The sequence below is a fragment of the Hemiscyllium ocellatum genome, chromosome 6 (assembly GCF_020745735.1).
Source record: "Hemiscyllium ocellatum isolate sHemOce1 chromosome 6, sHemOce1.pat.X.cur, whole genome shotgun sequence".
Classification (NCBI taxonomy): Eukaryota; Metazoa; Chordata; class Chondrichthyes; order Orectolobiformes; family Hemiscylliidae; genus Hemiscyllium; species Hemiscyllium ocellatum.
Genome location: NC_083406.1, coordinates 85,835,044 through 85,855,449, shown reverse-complemented (window position 1 = coordinate 85,855,449; position 20,406 = coordinate 85,835,044). Strand labels below are relative to the sequence as shown.

Sequence of the window (20,406 nt, the reverse complement as noted above, 5' to 3'; positions counted from 1 at the left end):
CCAGTACCCTTCCACTGACACCCTCCTTCGACTGACTGAACTGGTCCTCACCCTGAACAACTTCTCTTTCCAATCCTCTCACTTCCTCCAAACCAAAGGAGTTGCCATGGGCACCCGCATGGGCCCCAGCTATGCCTGCCTCTTCATAGGATATGTGGAACAGTCCATCTTTCGCAACTACACTGGCACCACCACCCCCCACCTTTTCCTCCGCTACATCGATGACTGTATCAGCGCTGCCTCGTCCTCCCACGAGGAGGTTGAACAGTTCATCCACTTTACCAACACCTTCCACCCTGACCTCAAATTCACCTGGACCGTCTCAGACTCCTCCCTCCACTTCCTAGACCTTTCCATTTCTATCTCGGGCGACCGAATCAACATAGACATCTACTATAAACCAACTGAATCCCACAGCTAACTAGACTACACCTCCTCCCACCCTGCCCCCTGTAAAAAAGCCATCCCATATTCCCAATTCCTTCGTCTCCGCCACATCTGCTCCCGGGAGGACCAGTTCCAATACCGCACAGCCCAGATGGCCTCCTTCTTCAAGGACCGCAGATTCCCCCCAGACGTGATCAACAATGCCCACCACCGCATCTCCTCCACTTCCCGCTCCTCCACCCTTGAGCCCCGCCCCTCCAACTGCCACCAGGACAGAACCCCACTGGTTCTCACCTTCCACCCCACCAACCTCCATATACAGCGTATCATCCGCCGTCATTTCCACCGCCTCCAAACGGACCCCACCACCAGGGATATATTTCCCTCCCCTTCCCTATCAGTGTTCCGAAAAGACCACTCCCTCCGTGACTCCCTCGTCAGGTCCACACCCCCCACCAACCCAACCTCCACTCCCGGCACCTTCCCCTGCAACCGCAAGAAATGCAAAACTTGCGCCCACACCTCCTCCCTTACTTCTCTCCAAGGCCCCAAGGGATCCTTCCATATCTGCCACAAATTCACCTGCACCTCCACACACATCATCTATTGCATCCGCTGCACCCGATGTGGTCTCCTCTATATTGGGGAGACAGGCCGTCTACTTGAGGAACGTTTCAGAGAACACCTCTGGGACACCCAGACCAACCAACCCAACCACCCCGTGGCTCAACATTTTAATTCCCCCTCCCACTCCACCAAGGACATGCAGGTCCTTGGACTCCTCCATCGCCAGACCATAACAACACGACGGTTGGAGGAAGAGCGCCTCATCTTCTGCCTAGGAACCCTCCAACCACAAGGGATGAACTCAGATTTCTCCAGTTTCCTCATTTCCCCTCCCCCCACCTTGTCTCAGTCGAATCCCTCGAGCTCAGCACCGCCTTCCTAACCTGCAATCTTCTTCCTGACCTCTCTGCCCCCACCCCACTCCAGCCTATCACCGTCACCTTGACCTCCTTCCACCTATCACATCTCCATCGCCCCTCCCCCAAGTCCCTCCTCCCTACCTTTTATCTTAGCCTGCTGGACACACTTTCCTCATTCCTGAAGAAGGGCTTATGCCCAAAACGTCGAATTTCCTGTTCCTTGGATGCTGCCTGACCTGCTGTGCTTTTCCAGCAACACATTTTCAGCTCTGTCAGTAGCTGTCAATGTGGCTAAAAGATCCTTTAAATACGACAGATAGTGCTGCAAATGACAGGTTGGAGTTTTAGTGCTGTTTCTGTCCACTGCTGCCTATGTGGATTTCTGGACTGTGCTGCTTCCGCTGGGGTGGCTCTGAGCCCAGTTGTTTAACCAGAAAATTTCTCTAAGTGGCTAACTTCAATTCTGATCTGGGGTGAAAATTGGGGTGCAATCCAGATTGGAAATATCAAACCCTGGTTTTGATCTTGAATGTTCTCTTGTAACAGTGAGCATTTGAAAGGAAACCATGGAGCACTACAATTCTATATTCCTGCACACACCCTTAATTTTCTTATTCAATGCAGAAACAGTGGAATTTCTGTGCTTTCATTTGTTATGTTTCCCTTTTTATATTTTTGAGGACCAACATCAATGATGTGCTCTGTACCAATGAAAAATGCACCATAAAATATTGATAATTGTGATGTAGCCATTCCAACTTCAGCTAATAATCCAAAATAATGAGGACAAGCTAGTTATTATTGGGAGAAAAAGGAACCATGTGGCTCAGTTTTTGCCAATAATTACTTTGTGTTTTTTTTTTCTGTTCAAAAGCACCAGGAAAAGAATGTCAGTGATTGTTAAGATTCCATCAGGAAAGATTCGGCTGTATTGTAAAGGGGCAGTAAGTACTCTGTTTAATATTTTCAAGCATGGAAATGGTACAAATTGTTAACACTGTACAAAACTCTAACCTGTTATTTGTTTTTAAAAAGTCAATGTTTACTGGAACATATTGTATTTACACAATGTATGGGGCAGCACGGTGGCTCAATGGTTAGCACTGCTGCCTCACATTGCCAGGGATCTGGGTTTGGTTCCAACCTTGGGTGACTGTTGGAGTTTTGCATGCTGTCCCTGTGTCTGTGTGGGTTTCCTCCTGGTTCTCTGGTTTCTTCCCACAATCCAAAGCTGTGCAAGTCAGGTGAATTGGCCATGCTAAATTGCCCATAGTTTAGGTGCATTAGTCGAGGTCGATTATAGTCTATTAGAATGGGTGTAGGTGGGTTACTTTTTGGACCGTTGGTATGAACTTGTTGGGCCGAAGGGCCTGTCTCCATACTTCAGGGAATCTAACCTTTACTGAGAATTCAAAGCATTTGCATTTGGTGTAAATAATGTACATTTGAGTTAAATTGGTTGGAGTTGTAGTTCATTAAATCCTGGTTGAGAAATTCTACAGAGCCCAAGATTTTTATCCTGTGTGCTAAGATAGTTATGTAAACTGGGATGTCATTTGACCATATTTTGTGCTTCAGACCTAGATGCTGTTCCAGTACAGCTACAACATGGGCATTACTTGACAATTTGGAAAATTGTCCAGATTTATCCTGTCTTCAAAAAAAAGCCAAAACAAATCTGATCCAGCTATCAATTCTCCCATAAGTCCCCTTTCAGTCATCAGGTGATTTTTACCAAGGTTGCTTAGCTCCTGATCTCAGTACAGCTTTGTTCAAACAAAGGAGACAAATGGGCGAAGAAGATGAATTGAAGGGGGAGTAGTATCGAGGAACCTGGCAGCAATGAAATCAACGGGAATCGGGGGGGAGCGGGGTGCGGGGGGGGGGGGGGGGAGGTGGGTAGTCTCCACTGGTTGGAGTCATAGCCACTCCAAAAAAGATGGTTGTAATTGTTGGAGGTCAATCATTTAGGGAGAAAATGAGCACTGAAGATGCTGGAGATCAGAGTTGAAGAGTGTGGTGCTGGAAAGGTACAGCCAGTAAGGCCGCATTCGAGGAGCAGGAGAGTCGACGTTTCAAGCATAAGCTCTTCATCAGGATGTTGCCTGACCGGCTGTGCTTTTCCAGTATCACACTCTTTGACATCAATTGTTTAGGACCCAGGCCATCATTCTAGGAGTTCCACAGGGTAATGTCTGAGGCACACCTTTCTGGAGTTGCTTCATCAATGATTTTCCCTTCATCTTCAAGTTAGAAGTGGGGATGATCACTGATCTTTACACAATGTTCAGCACCATTCATGACTCAAATACTGAAACAATCAGCATTCATATCAAGACCCAGGACATCATCCAAGCTTAGGCTGATTAGTGCCACACAGGTGCCAGGCAGTGACCATATGGTGAAACATCTGGATTGGGAGCAGTGTAGGCCATTTGCTTCCTCCTTCTGGTGTGCCATTCTCTAAGATCCTAGCTGATTTGTTTGTGTATAAAATACCACATTTCCATCTACTCCCGACACTCTTTCCTTTGTTTCCCTTGCCTAAGAAGAATCTACCCACCGCCACTTTTAAAAATATTCATTGACCTCATCTCCACTGCCTTCTGAGGCACAGTTCCAAAGTCTCTCGATCTCTGAGAGAGAAAACACTTCTCTTTATGTCTGTCCTGAGAAGCCACCACTAATTTTTGAATAGTGCCCTGTGCGATATTGTGCGATAGGTTATCTTTGTTAACTCGCTCACCAGTTTGCTACATTCATTAATACGGATTCCTGTTCATTCATTCATAACCCTTTACTAACCCTATATTTACGATTACACAGTTTCATTCATTCATTCATTCATAAAACCTACAGATCTGTAGTATATTTTATTATCATAAGATAGACCAAATTTAAAACAAACCTTTCTAATCAAAACAACCCTTTCAAACCCATCACTGCATTTCCACGCCTTATCAGCCCTTGCTACAAGCAGTGTTTACCTTTTAATAAGTGTAACATATAGAACATTACCATCCTCACCATCATGTCTCCACGAAATATTATAATAATAATCAGCCCTTACCAACCATCTCCTGGACCTGAATAGATTCCCTAATTAATAAGTACCTGCTAAGTACCTTCCAACTGGACCATTTCCTTTTAAGAACCTAACTGACAAAACATCACTTCCATGAAATTGCATAAATGAATGAAACTCACACTGGCAAATAGTAAACAAATCTCACAACCCAGCTGTGGTAATCAGTGTAATATCCTTTATTCTTTTATTAAGTACAGGTACAATTTCTAATTTATTTAGAGCATATAGGTCTAGCATTTTTACTAACATTTACTAACTTAAGAGACAAAAGGCCTCATACCGCTTAATTATGCAAGCAGACCAGACAGACACACTCAATCCCATATGAAGTAGCAGCTAGCGTTTACATCTTTTAACCCATCTCTTGTCTCCCAGGACAGAAGCTCTTCAAACCTTGGTGTACTATAGATAAAACAATGTAATGCCATAGTAATGGAATTTTAATTTATGTAAGAACTGTGTATAAAGAGGCTTTTGTAAGAACTGTATTTCAGAATTTTATTGCTGCCTTGAACTTCTCCTGTGCTACTGAATAAAAGAGGTTATTTTCGCCACTCACCAATTCTGGTCGTTATTTGAACATGATCCCACAGCCCCTTAGTTTTAGAGCGATGCTTTCCACATTCACCTAAAAACAGTTCATAAGACCACAAGAAACAGGAACAGAAGTAAGCTGTTCAGTCCTTTGACTGTTCTGCCATTAAATAGGATCATGGTTGATCCAACTTTTCTCATGTCCACTTTCCTCCCCTTTCCCTGTAATTCTTGATTCTCCTGCTGATCAAGAATTTATTTTTCTCAGCCTTCAAAATACACAAGGACTCTGCTCCCCTAGCTCTCTATGGCAAAGAGTTCCGAAGACTTTCAGTCATCTGACAGAAGAAAGTTTTCCTCATCTCAGCCTTAAATTGGTGCCCATCTATTCTGAGACTCTGCCTGCTGGTGTTAGATTCTCCCATGATGGGAAACATTCTCTTAGCATTTACCCTGTCAAACTCCTTGAGAATCTGAAACGTTTCAATAAGATCAGCTCTCATTCTTCTAAATTCCAGTGAGTAGAGTCCCATCCTGTTTAGCCTTTTCCTAAATAACAATCCCTCTATACTGTGGATCATCCAAGTGAGCCTTCACTGAACAGCCTCCAATGAAATGGCATCTTTTCTTAGATAAGGGGACCAAAACTGCCCTCAGTACTCCAGATGTGGTCTTACCAGCATCTTGTACGGTTGCAATAAGTCTCTTCTTATACTACTGTTATACTCCAACCCCCTTGAACTAAGGGCCAACATTTCATAGCCTTCCTGATTACCTGCTGTAACTGTGTGCCAGCTTTCTGTGTTTCATGTACAAGTACACCAAAATCCCTTTGTGTTTTAGCTTTCTGCAATTTTTCTCTATTTAAATAATTGTTCTGTTGTTCTCTGTCCCAAAATTAACAACTTCACATTTTTTCCATGTTATATTCCATTTGCCAACTTTTTGTCCACTTACTTAACATTTCAATATCTCTCTTTAAACTGTTGTATTTCCCTCACAACCTGCCTTTACACTTATTTTTTGTGTCATCTGCAATTTTAGCTACAGTACTTTCATTTTCTTCCTCCACATCAATAATATATTGTAAAGCATTGCAGTCCCAGCATTCCTTGATCCCTGTGGAATGCTACTCATTACAAGTTGCCACCCTGAAAAAGAACTCCTCATCTCCACTCACTGTTTCCTGCCCATTACTAATTTTCTGCAGTATATTACTGTCGGTGCTTAGACTTAACCTTTTGTGAGGTACCTTGTCAAATGTTCTCTGGAACGTCAAATACAACATGATTTCCCTTTCATGAAGCCATGTAAACTCTGCTTGATTAGATTATGATTTTCCTAAAGTTCTGATACTCCTTCCTTAATTGACTCCAATACTTTTCCAATAATAGATGCTAGGCTAATTGGTTGAACATCATATATAGGAGCCATCAAATCACCTTTCATTCCAATGGAAACAAGTTCAAACTTTCAAACCTTTCCTCATTTAAAAAAAAACTGGCTCACTTGTATCAATCTGGTCAGTCTCCTGTGTATCTCATACATCTATTTACATACTTCCATCAATGTGGAAACCAAAACAGCACACGATATTTGAGATATGGTCTCACCAATGCCCTGATAGCTGAAGCAATACATCCTGTAACAGTTCAGAAGCTAACTCATCACTCAGTTCACTTATGGATGGACAATAAATATCTGTACAGCCAAAAGAAAATAAATTGCAAATAATATAAATCACTGTCAGTGGAAAAAGATATCTTCAGATTAGGAAATTCTTGCTGAACTGATTGAGTAATTACAATGGAAAATGGTATACTGATGCTTATAGATCCAGAAGTCCCACGTTCCATTCCTGATCTGTGCTGAGATAGTTCATCTTAGTTGAAATGCCCTTCGGTTACAGCAGTACAGTTAGCCTTCGAGATCAGGTAGTTGAAAGTTAAAAATTCCAGCTCCAGCTCAGCATCTTAGGACTTTTGGTGGAAAATTTATGTGGCAATTACATGATCAAGACCCCTGTAAGCTACACGGCCGTACAGCCTTTGGGAGGGCTTTTGTGCATGCTTGTTGATATGCTGGGTTTGACACATAGGCTTCTGCTTCCAGAAGCCACTGCCATGCTCAGGCATCAGAGGTTCCTGCAGAAGAAAAATAATAGAGGGAATATTAGACATGATTATACTCAGTCAAAATGGCAGGACTATCATTGTAACTGAAGTTTGGACACAAGTGATAGCTGGAACCCACTGAACTGTATCACAGTTTGATTCAGAGAGACAATAGAAGAGACACGTAAACAAATTTTAAAATATCAGTTTAAATTAGTGCTTACTATTGTGTTCTTTCTGACTAAGAGTTGTAGAGTTCCTACCCATTAGTTGTATAACTTAGATATGCAGCTTGAAAGAATAATTGAAGTCCAGTAATTAAAAGCTAAATAAATAAAGTGCAGGCTTGCATGCAGAGAGGTCAAAGGTTGATTATTTCTTCAAGTGTTCACCAGATATACAGTACTTAAAATCCTGGGAAAATCCGCTATTGCTAACGGAAGCTGCAACAGTTGAAGTATCATTGTTCCATTTCTGCTAATCTAAGGCAATGGTAGAAATGCCTTGTTACAAAATATTTTCAGTGTCTCATTAGATCTTTTCTTAAAACTTGACTTCTGAGATTACAAAAGAACAAATGCCTAGCCTGTGTTTTTCAATTGCCGTGGAAAATGGTTTTCAGTTAGATGCCCCAGTATCAGAAACTAATTTTCAAAGCAGGTTCTCTTGCATTTCTACAGAATTTAGAAAAAATATTTAAAAGCTGAAGCCATGACTCTTTTTAATAGGATGATGTCATTTTTGAAAGACTATCTGACTCATCAAAACACAGAGGTCAGACATTAAATCACCTTGAACAGTTTGCCACAGAAGGTAAGAAATCTTTGAACTAATATGCAGTACATGACATAGCTGAACATCTAACTACAACCAGACATTGAATAAAATATTGGCAAATTTGCTCTGACTGGCAGTTCGAAGTGATTCTTTTTAGTGCCTGAAATCGCGAGTCGGTTTTTACAATCTTAGCAGTTCCTACATTATTCCTACCTTAATTCCATGAAATGTTAAGATGAGTCATACACTGGCAGTAAGCAAACATATGGAAGGTTAACTGATCCTCGGACAACTGTTCAATAATGAAAATTGGGAAAAACAGCCTTGAGGACTTTAATATTAAGTATTCTTTGTTATACGCAAGAATCGACTGCATTTGGAACTACTTGCCGATTAAACAGCTTTAGTAGACATAGTGTCCTCATTCCTTATACATTGCTAGAGAAAAAGGTCATTTTAAAAATTCATTAGAGTTTTTTTTGTTCATTTATATCATGGAAAAATGGTAGTGAGATCCTGCCTTGAACTAATGCACTCCATGTTGTGTCACCTTTAGTGATTTTAGGGAATTCTAGGATTTTGACGCATGTGAGTGAAGAAACAATGGTAATATTGTTTCTCAAGTTACAGTGGTGTTCCCATTGTTTCTGTTGCTCATGCTGTTGCAGGTGTTTGTGCAAATGAGTTCAGAAGCTGCCATTGAAGGAGCCTGGGTAGGTTGCTATCAAGCATTAAGTGATGTAAAGATGCTTTAGCTGAACCTTGCTCCCTTACTCTGACATTCAGTGAGTTTAATGTATAACAACAGTGTCTACACATCAGATTTACTTCATTAGTTATGAATTGCTTTGAGATATCTGATGGTTGTGAAAAATGCCGTGTAAAATGAAATTTGTTTTTAACAATCTCCTGGACACTGGGCTTAATACAATGGAGTGCATTGCTTGGCAGAGGCCTATCTGTCATGAATTGTCTCCATTATGTAATACAAAAATGAATTTACCTGAACAGGTAAAGTGTAATGCTGTTTAGAAAACCAGTCAGTCTGATTCCTTTTCCTCAGTTGTATGTGCTTTTGACCAGTTAACATGATGAACCAGAAAGTAAAGAGGAGAGAGAAACTGCCAGATGCTGCATTCTGAGTCAACACATTCAGACACATTTCAAACATAGCATTAACTATTCTCAAAAAGGCCCTGTTCATCTTTTGACACTTATATTCATGATAGACAATGGCAGACTTTCCGTCAGGTTTAAGGACCTGGGAATTGGAGTCCCAATCATGGTCTAACAGCTCGTCTGTATCCTGCAACACCATAGGGAAGATGTTGGCAACTGATAGCGCACCTGGGGCCACATTGTGGAGAAATCCAGATTGTATGTGATGAGGTTGGGGAGTTATCAGCAAGTGTGGCTCTCAGCCACCCCAACCCTTCCTCCTTTCCATCCTTCCACCCTTTCATCCTTCCTAAAGTCAATTCCCTCGATCGGACATTGGGTGCCTTGCAAAAGACACAGTTGGGGAGCCCACAAAACAAACACACCAGCGTTTGCTTGTCATGTTTGTGAATGTGATAAGTTTTTTCCTTTTTCCCTTCCATCCTATCACTGCGTTACTGCAGCAGTGACAGGATGAGGTCCTTAATTGCCTGTTAATTGCTCACATAAGGCCTCTGTTGGTAACTAGGCAAGAAAGCTCTGTGTGGGCCTTTCCACCTCAAACTTAATTGGAATTCCTATCCACTTGATTAAATGATCCCTGCCAGTCAACATACTGCAGGGAATGGCACAAATTTCCACTCAGTGAATAGGAGAGTTATTAGTTAGAGGAAAAGAAATGAGGGAGGAATGTAAGCTCAGAAATAAGTAGAAGAAAGAGCAGATTTGCATAACTTAAATAAACAAATGCAATTTCAATATATCAATTTTCAGCCAACTTCTGGTTTTGTATCCAACATAGATATAAATTCCTAACCTTAACTAATTTTGAGTTGCATTGGAATCACTGTCCAAAACTATTCCTCATGATGATCATTTAATATTTTTAAAAAAGTTTGATATCATTTTCAGGTTTAAGGACTTTATGCTTTTCATATACTGACCTCGAATTGAATGACTATGAGCAGTGGGTACAGATTTATAACAAAGCCAGTATAGCTCTTCAGAACAGAACCACAAAATTGGAGGAATCCTATGAACTCATAGAAAAGGTAAGAACTGATGGCTGCTGCATTACATATATTGCTGTCGTGAAGAAAAAGCATGAAAGAATTCAGTATGGCACTAGTCTCTATTAGTTCACCTTAGGGATTTGTGTATACTCTGTCCAGATGCGTACCAATGTGTACAGATTCCACTTCACTGATTATAATCGAAAAGTAGATTTGCCAGGATTTGTTAAGGCCAATCATTGGCAACGTTTATTTTTACTGGGTCTTCTGACAGCTCCTGTTGCTGAAGAATTGTCAATAAGTTGATTTTCAGTTAGCTTGTTTCAAGTGCTCGTGCCACTGAGTGATCGTGACAGTGTAGGATGCAGAGGTATCAGGGAAAGTTGGCTGTCGGCTTTCATTGAGGATGTGAAAAGGGAGTTTTTTTTATAGGAGAGAAATATAAATTAAGTTAATTTAAAATTAATTGATCTGTCGAGGTTTACTGCTGCAATTTTATGTAGCATTGACACAAAGAATACTTTGTTTCTGGTTTGCACATACATGCAATCAATAATCATGCCAATGTTTATACTCTACATTAACCTTCTTCCACACTCTTCATATTAACCCTGTTGATCTTTAACCTACTACTGTTTTCTCATATTTATTTAGCTTCCCTTTAAATGCATCAATGCTGGACACCTCAGCTATGCGATACAGCAATCACTTCCACATCCTAACCACTGTCTCTAGGTGAAGTGGTTTCTCCTGTATGCCTTTATTAGATACATTTGGGCTAAGAGTCGTGGATATAAGATTAAGCACTAGACATTTCAGGCAGAGTACCAAAAACATTTCTTTTGAGAGGCTGGAATTCATTGACTATGTAGCTTGATTGAAACAGAGACAACAGGCATTTTTAATCCTAGGTTAGGTAAATACTAGAGAGAATAGGAAATAATGAGATATAGAAACAAATAAGGGAGGATAATGCGGTGGAATTGTACCAAACCAAATTGATTGAGAAAATGACTTTTTTCTGTTTGTAATTTCTGTGTAAGAAGTGTTGTTTCAATTATATCCAGCAGAGTGCAGTAGTGTTAAAACTTTTAAAATATAAAAAACTATTTGAACAAAAGGTTGTTTCGTTTAATAGTGTGAATGCTAATTGAACGAATGAAATAAGAAATGAAAAATAACCCTATTCATTTGGGAAAATGAACATAGTAAGAGTCATTGACAGTGTGAAATATTTTCATGTTTAATAATTAACTTCAGATTAAGAAGTTAGTGTTGTTCTTCAGAAGGCTCAGTAAATATATGATGCTGTGTGGCACTAAGTCACACAAACATTAAATCTTCTATCCTTCTATGCAAACATTTTTCTGTAGTAGGGATCGAACTGTTGGCCTCAGTATCTTTGAATAGTTTACATTTTAAAAGTGCTTTTAATGGTGCAAACTGTACATGGACAATTAAATACCCACAGATTGCTTAACCTCCAACACACGTTTGTTTTGTGTTCCTTGTGAAACATTAGAAATGTTTATGTCATGTAAACTTCAGTATTTGCATTATATTTGTTTTCCAAAAATCTGTTTTTCAGAATCTGCTGCTACTTGGAGCAACTGCTATTGAAGATCGTCTTCAGAATGGAGTACCTGAAACCATAGCAACACTAATGAAAGCTGATATCAAAATATGGGTTCTGACAGGCGATAAGCAAGAAACTGCAATCAATATTGGTGTGTCCACTTAAACCTCCCCCCGCATACTTTTTAATGTTGATTGGTTCAATAGGATTGTCATATAAAATCTACATTATTAGATTTGCATAAATAAATTCCTGTAAATTTTCAAAATTTAAGTTCAATTGGCAAACTGAAGGTAAGGATGTCAAAGTTACCTTGAATTGATGCTTTAGTGCTAGGATTACAGAATGTGAGGCAGCAGCTCTGTTTTGATTAGACTAAAATCATTAATAAAAATTTATGTGAACAGCTTTTTGAAGAGTTGCAACAATTAGTTTGTCTTAAAGGAAACTGATATTTTCCACTGGTACACAAAATTCCTATTGTAAGACCTCTGTTTTGAGGTGTTGACTGAAATAGGTAACCTCGGAGGGTGCAAGGACTGAGTCATGATGTGAACATTAATCTTTTTAGTACAACAGCTGGAGAAAGGTTCTTTAAGAGAAATGTTTGGACCTGTTCAGATTCCATCTTTAGTAATGTGGGGAATGTCATCTAAAGTGATAGATTGTCTAATAATGTTGTAGCCTTCTACAGAGTTGTTAATTTCCAAAACATATAACTGAATTGTGATTGATCACTTTAGCCCAAATTGAACAACTGGGAAACTATTTTCATGCTAATTTCAATGAAGTCCATATTTTAATAGAGAAATTGGCTTCATTGACGCCGGTATGAAAGTGTTCCCCAGTTGTTCAATTGCACTCTCAGCACATACCAACATGATAGGTTCAGTGACCACATCTGATCAGATGAGTGTTAACAACATAGAATCCCTATAGTGTGGAAGCAGGCCATATGGCCCATCGAGTCCACACTGACCCTCCAAAGAGCATCCCACCCAGACCTATCCCGTTATCCTATACTATCCCTGCATTTCCCATGGGTAATCTTAGTCTGCATGCATCTGGACACCTTTGGGCAATTTAGCATGGTCAATCCACCTAACATGCACATCTTTGGACTGTGGGAGAATCAGAGGAAATCCACGCAGACACAGAAAATATGTAAGCTTCACACAGGCAGTCGACTGGAATTAACTTTGAGTCCTGCTGCTATGAGGCAGCAGTGCTAACCACTGTGCCACCCTAACAATTCAAAAGATGGTGGCACTTTGCAAAATCCACTGGGAAACTCAGCACTAGTTCTGCCCATCGTTAACTGTGTGCATACCTTTGTCCAGAAGTGAAATAGCTGAGTGTCATTATATATGATTCAGAAAATGATAAATTCTGAGCAACTTCAAATTATTCAATTTAACGGCCTTCTTCATAAGATGACTCTGTCAAAATCCTAGTTTAGCTCCCTGGCACATTGAAGAAGATTGGAGCTTTATGCAGGTTATAATTAGATACAAATTCTATAATAATGCATAAAAATTAAAATAAATTTTCTTCTTGCTTCTGAGTGCATTGCATTTGGTGTGTTGCGATTATCTACCAGAACCATTGATTAGAAAGGTATTTTCAGATTTAAAGCTTGTATGTTGTTCTTGTGAGACACTTTGCAGCATATTATGTTAAATGGATTGCATCAATGAAACTGTTAGGGAAAAAAGAAATTAACTGAGACAAACTCAAGTTTAGAATTTCTAAATTGTTGGTGATTCATATCGATTAATATGACCAATGGTTAAAAAAATGGATGTCATTCAGAATAAATTCTTCTTAAATAAGCTGAAGGAAGTCGAGTACCCTTCCTTATGTTCATTCATTCGTATAATCTGCATTTGCAGCCATCAGACTTTCTGGTAGAATTTTTCTTCTACTGATTTTAAATTATAAATAGCTCGTTCTTCCGGGATTCTGCTAATGTAGATCAGATCTGATTCGCCCATGCTCCTTCAATATAGGATTGGCACTAATATTCTACCTGAGTAGAATGAATAGTATTGTCAGTCTCTGTTTTTTTAAAATTAAATTCGATTTTGATAGTAGTAAATGAAGGAACGTCTGCATCACATTACCACATGTCACCAACGTTTGAGAGTAGATTTTGCTGTGTGGGTGAGTGGAGGGAGAGAAGCAGTGATGGAAACCAGAACTAATGTTTTGAGGTGAGAGAATGGAATCTGCCATCACAATTGCAACAGTTAGGGGCAGCAGTTGCTAGCATAAACCGGAGGCACAGTTGTCAGCTTGAACTTTTAGTGCCATTTGATTAGGGAAGTGATGAATAATGCTAAGTTAAATGGGTTGGGGATTGGCTTATATAACAAAAAACAAGCATGAGGGTGAATGAATAGTCTACTTTTGTAAATTAGAGTCAGCTAGATATAGAAAACTAATTGTTAAAGTTGTTGTGTATTTATCTTTACAGAGGTAAACAAACCCAACCTGTGACTATAAATTTATACGTCATAACAGGCATCACTGGACAGCAATTACAAGTGTAAACTTTCATTACCTCACTTTGATACAATTCCTTCTCCCTTCCACCGCATATTGAAACATTGTGCAAACCGATATCACCAAATAATAGCATGCCATCTAAGATTGAAGCTGGACTCTCCCTGATATTTGAGGTTCTGTGCCAGATAAACCATAACTTTCACAACTTAGTCATTACAAGGATTCAGCTGAAGCTGTGTTGTCAGGATAGTCTAAAAAGTTGTTTCACAATGTATTATATCTAAACTTGGGAGTGTCCCATACATAGCGGTGGAAATCTCCTTAGAAATTTTCAAAATGTTCACACCTTTGACTGAAATGTGGAGAATAAAAAGAAATGTAGTCAAACTATTATTCTGTGATCTTTCTACTTGTCAATATTATATTTAGGAAAGAATTGATATTTTTCAACTGTTGCTTGTTTCTGTTCTTTTGACAGGTTATTCTTGCAAACTTGTGTCCCAAAGTATGTCACTATTAATAGTGAATGAAGATTCTTTAGATGTAAGTCATTCCATTCCTTTCAAATCTAGTCCAGGTTTTAGACCTTAAAGCATTTATCTTTTGTAATTATTGAAACTTGCCATTCAACATTGTAATGCTTTCCGTCATTCAATGCCTATAACATTTCTCACCTGTTGAAATACTGAAAATACATAGGCATTTTAGTTGTAAATCAGTTGTAGTATGATTTGTGTTGCTCTCATTTTGCGTTTCTCTATTTAAAAACTATCAATATTGTTGAAGCAATTTAGTGCTATACAATCACAGTATATCAGGTACTATACTAATATGTCACAGAAGGGAGGCTGGAAGTGGAGAGTAGACTACTCTCTGCGTGCAGAGAAGGGCACTCACTGGACACATTTGATTTTTGACTTGAATTGCTATCTAGTGGTTGATTTCAAATTTCCAGTTCAAAGTTTGAATCCCAGATTTGATTTTTACTCAGACTCACAGACCCTTTAGTAATGTAGAAGTAAATCTTTCTTCCCACTTCTTCACCCTGTCAGTTCTCAATCTGAATCTCGCCTCACAAGAAAGTATCAACCAGACACTAGGTGACGCCTTGTCATTCTGATAACAGGACAGAAATCCTTACTGGACTGATCTTTAAGAAAGGAGCAAGTGAAATAATAGCTTAAGAGGTTGTTCCTCCTGTCTTCAACAATGCCACAGAACCTATGAGTTGACATGTTTAAAGTGTGTGAAACATTAGGAGTAATAAAAGACACTGGAAGGTTATGTTACTCAGAAATAGAACTGTAATTGTGTGGTTTCAACAAATGCATTTTTGTATGTGAAATTAGTATTTGAGCACTCCATCTTGGCAGGAGGCAAAAAGTTGGTTGCCAGCAGAATTAATTTTACTTTTTCTCAGACATTGTAAAATTTGTGTCTCAGGCCCTCCAAGTCTTCTGACCTTTTTGACAGAAGGAAATTGTATAAGGATAAAGTACAAGGCAACTACAAAACATAAACAAAGTGTAGACATTTGGTACTGAAAACAAATGAAGACAAAGGCTCAATAAATAGATATTTTGGACCAGAGATATAAACAATTGTTGCTGCTATATGGTCTTCCTAAAAAGCTTATTTTGTTGAGGGGGTGAAGAGTCACTGTAGCTGTAACATTTTGACTTGGCTATTCTGTGTTTCTGACTTGTATAATTACTGTTTGTGAGCAGTCATTGAGACAGGTGCAGACAAAGCTGTAAAAGCTGATTGTACACAAACTTACTCAACTAAAAATGTTTAACCTGCATTATTATTTTATTCTCATCCCTTTCAGATGTTAGATTTGTGACACAGGAATGTTGAGAGTTGTTTGACTCTTGTGTTTTGGTCTTGAATATGTTTATTCTGATTTTAAATTTATTGCTAGAGAATCTGTCATTTTAAATGACACTAGCTAGCTGAAGCAACATTTTAAAATAGAATATAGGAAGTCACAGAACATTTTAACTGTTGGAAATGAATTCGCACTACAGATCGAAAAGGCAGTAGGCACATTAGCATGACTTATGGATGACAGCTGGAGTAGGTGTTATTGAGGCTGGTTATCCATAGTGGCACTAAATCATAGCATGTTTTTGTCTGTTTTAATTTTATTTGATCTTTGGTATCCAAACTGAGAAGCGTATCAAAAAGATTGGTGAATATATACTCACTTAAACTTTGACTTCGTTAGTCAGGCCAACAAAATGAGAATTTTTTAAAAGACAGAGGAAAGCATAGAGGGAGCATTAATTATTATCAGTTGTATATAATCTCTGAGCTCAGTCAGTTGTACAATTGAACCCAATTGCAGCCAAATGACACGGCTAGTTGATGTTGAAGTGATCAGTGACTTCAACCATGATTCCCCGCACAGGGATTTTTCAGTTGAAATCATGATGAGGTGGAGAGGTCATGACGAAACTAGGCAAATCTTTTCTTGATGTGGTGGAATGAAAAATTAGATGTCAAGCCAGCTGTGTATGTCTCATAAATCTTGGCAAAATATTGGAGCCAATGTGTCATTCCCACCTATCTTCTAATTCATGGAAAAACACGCTACTCAGGAAGCATGCTATGGGAATTTTTTAAACCAAAATACTTAACTATTATGAAATATTTTGGTCCTATGTTTCCAAAAATAGACATAAAACCGTATTTCTGGAAGAGTGTATTAAATGTAGAGTTAACTTATGTTAACCCATTCGTGGAAGCACAGACAAACTGACCCTCTGATAGACTTGGTAATCTCGTATTTTAAACAGACATGTCAACAAATTCCAGGATGCTGCTGATTTATCTGGCTCAATAATGGAACTTAGCAAGATGAATTAATAACAACAATAATAACCTATGTCTTTATAGCACCTTTAGTGTAGATATTTCTGAAGAGTCTTATCAATCAAAATATGACATTGAGCCACAGGAGGAGATATAAGATTGGATAGCTATATGCTTTGTCAAAGACATCTGTGTGAAGGAATATCTTACCATAAATGTTGAAGGAAAAGGGAGATGTTGAAGTTTTGATGGGGCATTCCAAGGTTTGGAGCTAAGGCAATTGAAAACACTGCTCAGTGGTGATGTGATTGAACTCACGAATGTACAGGGTGTCAGAATTGGAGGAGTACAGAGAACCCAAAGGCATGCTGGGCTAGGGGAGGTTACAGAACAAGGAAAGGGTCATGCCACCAGGATCAGGATTTTTCACCACCATTGAATGTCAGGACTTTTACAGTTTAGTAACAAGTAATCATGGAAGCTATTGCTTCGGCACATAGGATGATAGGATCTCTGTGCACCAAATACAACTTTAGTAATGCAATTAGTGGGTTACTGAGACAACCTCTATACTTGGTATACATAGTCTGCTCAAGTCCTGGCTTTGCCAAACTAGACTTGAGCTTATAATTTTGCACGAGTAAGAAATTTTGTGTGCACAGATCAGGTACATGGAAAGTCTTATAGAACTGTGGGTATGCCTACTTCCAAGAACTGCAGCTCACTACCCCCTTGTCCAGGGCATTTAGAAATATGCAGTAAATGCTGGCCTAGCTAGCAACACTCCACAACCCATGGATGATGAATTTAAAAAAAAGCATGTCAATTTCTTAGACATCTAAACTCGCTTAATTTTTAATTACCTGGCTTACCCAAAGGAAAATTTCTCATAACACAAGTGTGTGCTGTTTAAAAACAACAAATTTACAATTTAAAATACTTTGCATATTTGGATTTTTTTCAGTTTATCTATACTTGTGCACAGTCCATGTGAATTTTAAAAAAGTAGGAAATGCCATACTGCACAGCTACATCAGTGCAATGCAGTTCATGAGTGTTTGGTAACAGTGGTGATTTCTGATTTATGACTGATTCTTGAGTGAAGGTAATGGATGATTTCATGACCAATCATAATTGCTTATCAAAAGAAATTTGCCCTGTGGTAACTGCAGAGTTTTTTTAAAGAAGATTGTAAATTAAATTTGTATTTTACATTAGAAATTCTGCTTTTCTTGACACTTAACATGAGAACTTTGAAGTCATTGATAGCAATGAAGAGCCCTCAAATAATTTAATGACTGAATGCATCATGCTTCTGGCTTGTATAATTTTGGGTTTGCCTGTAACTTGTAAACAATTCAAATGTAGGCCTGGTCAATTCAATTGCTTCTCATAGATAATTCCCTCATCACAGGAGTCAGTCTCGTCAACTAACATAGCTCTCCTCTTAGAGCAACTATATCTTTCCTTGTGTAAGGAGAACAAAACTTTTACAGTACTTTTAGGGGTTGCTGCCTCCAATGCACTGTCTGATTGTAGAAAGACGACTTTACTATTAAACTCCGAACCTTTATGACAAAAGTCAACATACCTTTCTAATTTCTTGGGATACCTGCATTTGAACTATGTAATTCATGTACAAGAAAACCCAAGTCCTTTTGAATGCAACAATTTTCTAATTTCTCACCATTCAAAATAAACTTCTTCTGTTTTAAACTTTCTTAAGTTAAAAGGATAACTTTACACTCATTCATCTTGCCCACTTACCACGTTTGCTGGGTGAGGAAAATAGTGCAGAATGAGAAAATAAAATACTGCATATACCTTCTTTAACAACAGTAAAAACAGGAACATTTTGTATAATTATTTACCAGGTCATTTTGCAATTTATGGAAAAATGCAATCTCTTTTTTTGGAAACCAAGTGTATCCAAGTTATTTGCCAGAGCAAATATGAGCTTTTATGGTCATAATGTCGGTCAGTCTGAATCCTTAACAAAGGCAATCCATTTAAAAAATCTTTAGAAAAATGGTCCTGTTAGTTTTCAAGCTCCTCAAAAAGAGTTTTTAGACAATAATAGTGTACGGTCAATCCACTAATCTTTTTGATAGTGTTTCATGGGTTGTTCATTTACATCAGGATCTTTACATTTGCAAAGTTGCAATTCCCCTGTTAGATATGATCAATTCTGTGACTGGTAGTAGGATAAAGATTAAAAACTTTCTTCAGGTTGACTGGCCTGCTGTGCGTTTTTAGTTTCATAGACATGTGCATTTTTTTGTTTGCTTTTGGTGTTTCATATTATGTTTTATTTAAAAAGATTGTGTCAGATCTTATGCAAATTTATGTTATGGAAATTGCCTAATTTTTATTTCTGAATATCACTGAATATTGAGGTTGTTTGGATAATGTCTATATTGAAAAGTTGTGCTATGCAGCTTGTTTTAAACCCAATTCACCCTGAGCTATCATATTTGATAACTATCTGGATGTCTGTTATCCTTAGATTTTGAGCTTACCGATTCCCTTTATGGGCCATTATTTGATAATGGAGGAATAACGCCAATTCAGTTTTTACTGCATGCAATTTTTATCAGTCGTTTGCCTTCTAATCTTTTCTGCTGTGTCCCTTGAATCTTCTCCTCCAATCAAAAGGGGACTTTCAATGGCAATTGGTTTGCCTCTGTGCTCCTTCCATGTATGAGACATCCTTTCCTTCATTTTCCTCTGTCTTTTTCAGTACTTAATCTCCTCTGAAATTTAACTACTTTATTTATGTAATTTATTCTTTCTTGATTTCCTCAGACAGAAACACCAGATCTATTGGTCTGTTCAGATTTGATCATTGGGTGTTTTTGATCCATTCCAAGCATCAGAATATATTTAGTAATAGTATACTCATCATTCTTTATTGGCTTTTTTTTGTTTCGACAGTTCATTTTTTGCTGTGTAAGGTGAGATGTTGAAACTCCTCTCTGTCCAACATTCGTATTAACTGTTCCTCAGTTCACTTTCAGAGTAAACCTCTCTCAAAATTTTACTATTGAGTGTGAAGTGAAAGGTTTTCAAAAGTATCAGGACATTTTTAAAGCTATGAGTTTAATCTTATTTGTTGCAGATAATTATAAACCAATCAGGCTTTGCTCTTGAACTTTGACATGTGTGTTAACTTCTACCTTGTAGGTCAACTTTAGGTATTTTAAAATAAATTATAAGAGTGATACACCTATAGTTTAATGACTAGTTTTATTTACATTGATAACAAGTATGAAGCAAGTTAGCATTTTAAATACACATTTTCAACCAGATTTTGAATAATTTATACTTACAATCTTTACAGCCTTCTATTCCCTTCTGTTTTAATTTACTCAGTAGAGTCATGACCAGTGACATCTTTCACTTTACATTGCCATTGCAAATTTCTACTTCTAACACTGCATTTACCTGGTTGTATTTAACTGCTCACATTAATCTTGGACAAGTTGAGGTGTGATGTTGAATAGTTTAG

At 38.4% G+C, this 20,406-nt stretch overlaps 1 protein-coding gene across 4 annotated transcripts in view; it reads left to right on the top strand.

The window, feature by feature from the left end:
• Positions 1 to 20,406, top strand: part of atp8a2 (ATPase phospholipid transporting 8A2) — a 564,661-nt gene that overhangs the window by 258,016 nt on the left and 286,239 nt on the right. For all 4 annotated transcript variants that reach the window (XM_060826104.1, XM_060826105.1, XM_060826106.1 and 1 more), the window contains 5 exons: positions 2,188 to 2,257; positions 7,778 to 7,862; positions 9,897 to 10,036; positions 11,586 to 11,724; positions 14,560 to 14,624. In XM_060826104.1, coding sequence (XP_060682087.1) covers positions 2,188 to 2,257; positions 7,778 to 7,862; positions 9,897 to 10,036; positions 11,586 to 11,724; positions 14,560 to 14,624 — 499 coding nt within the window. The remainder of the gene's footprint in view (positions 1 to 2,187; positions 2,258 to 7,777; positions 7,863 to 9,896; positions 10,037 to 11,585; positions 11,725 to 14,559; positions 14,625 to 20,406) is intronic.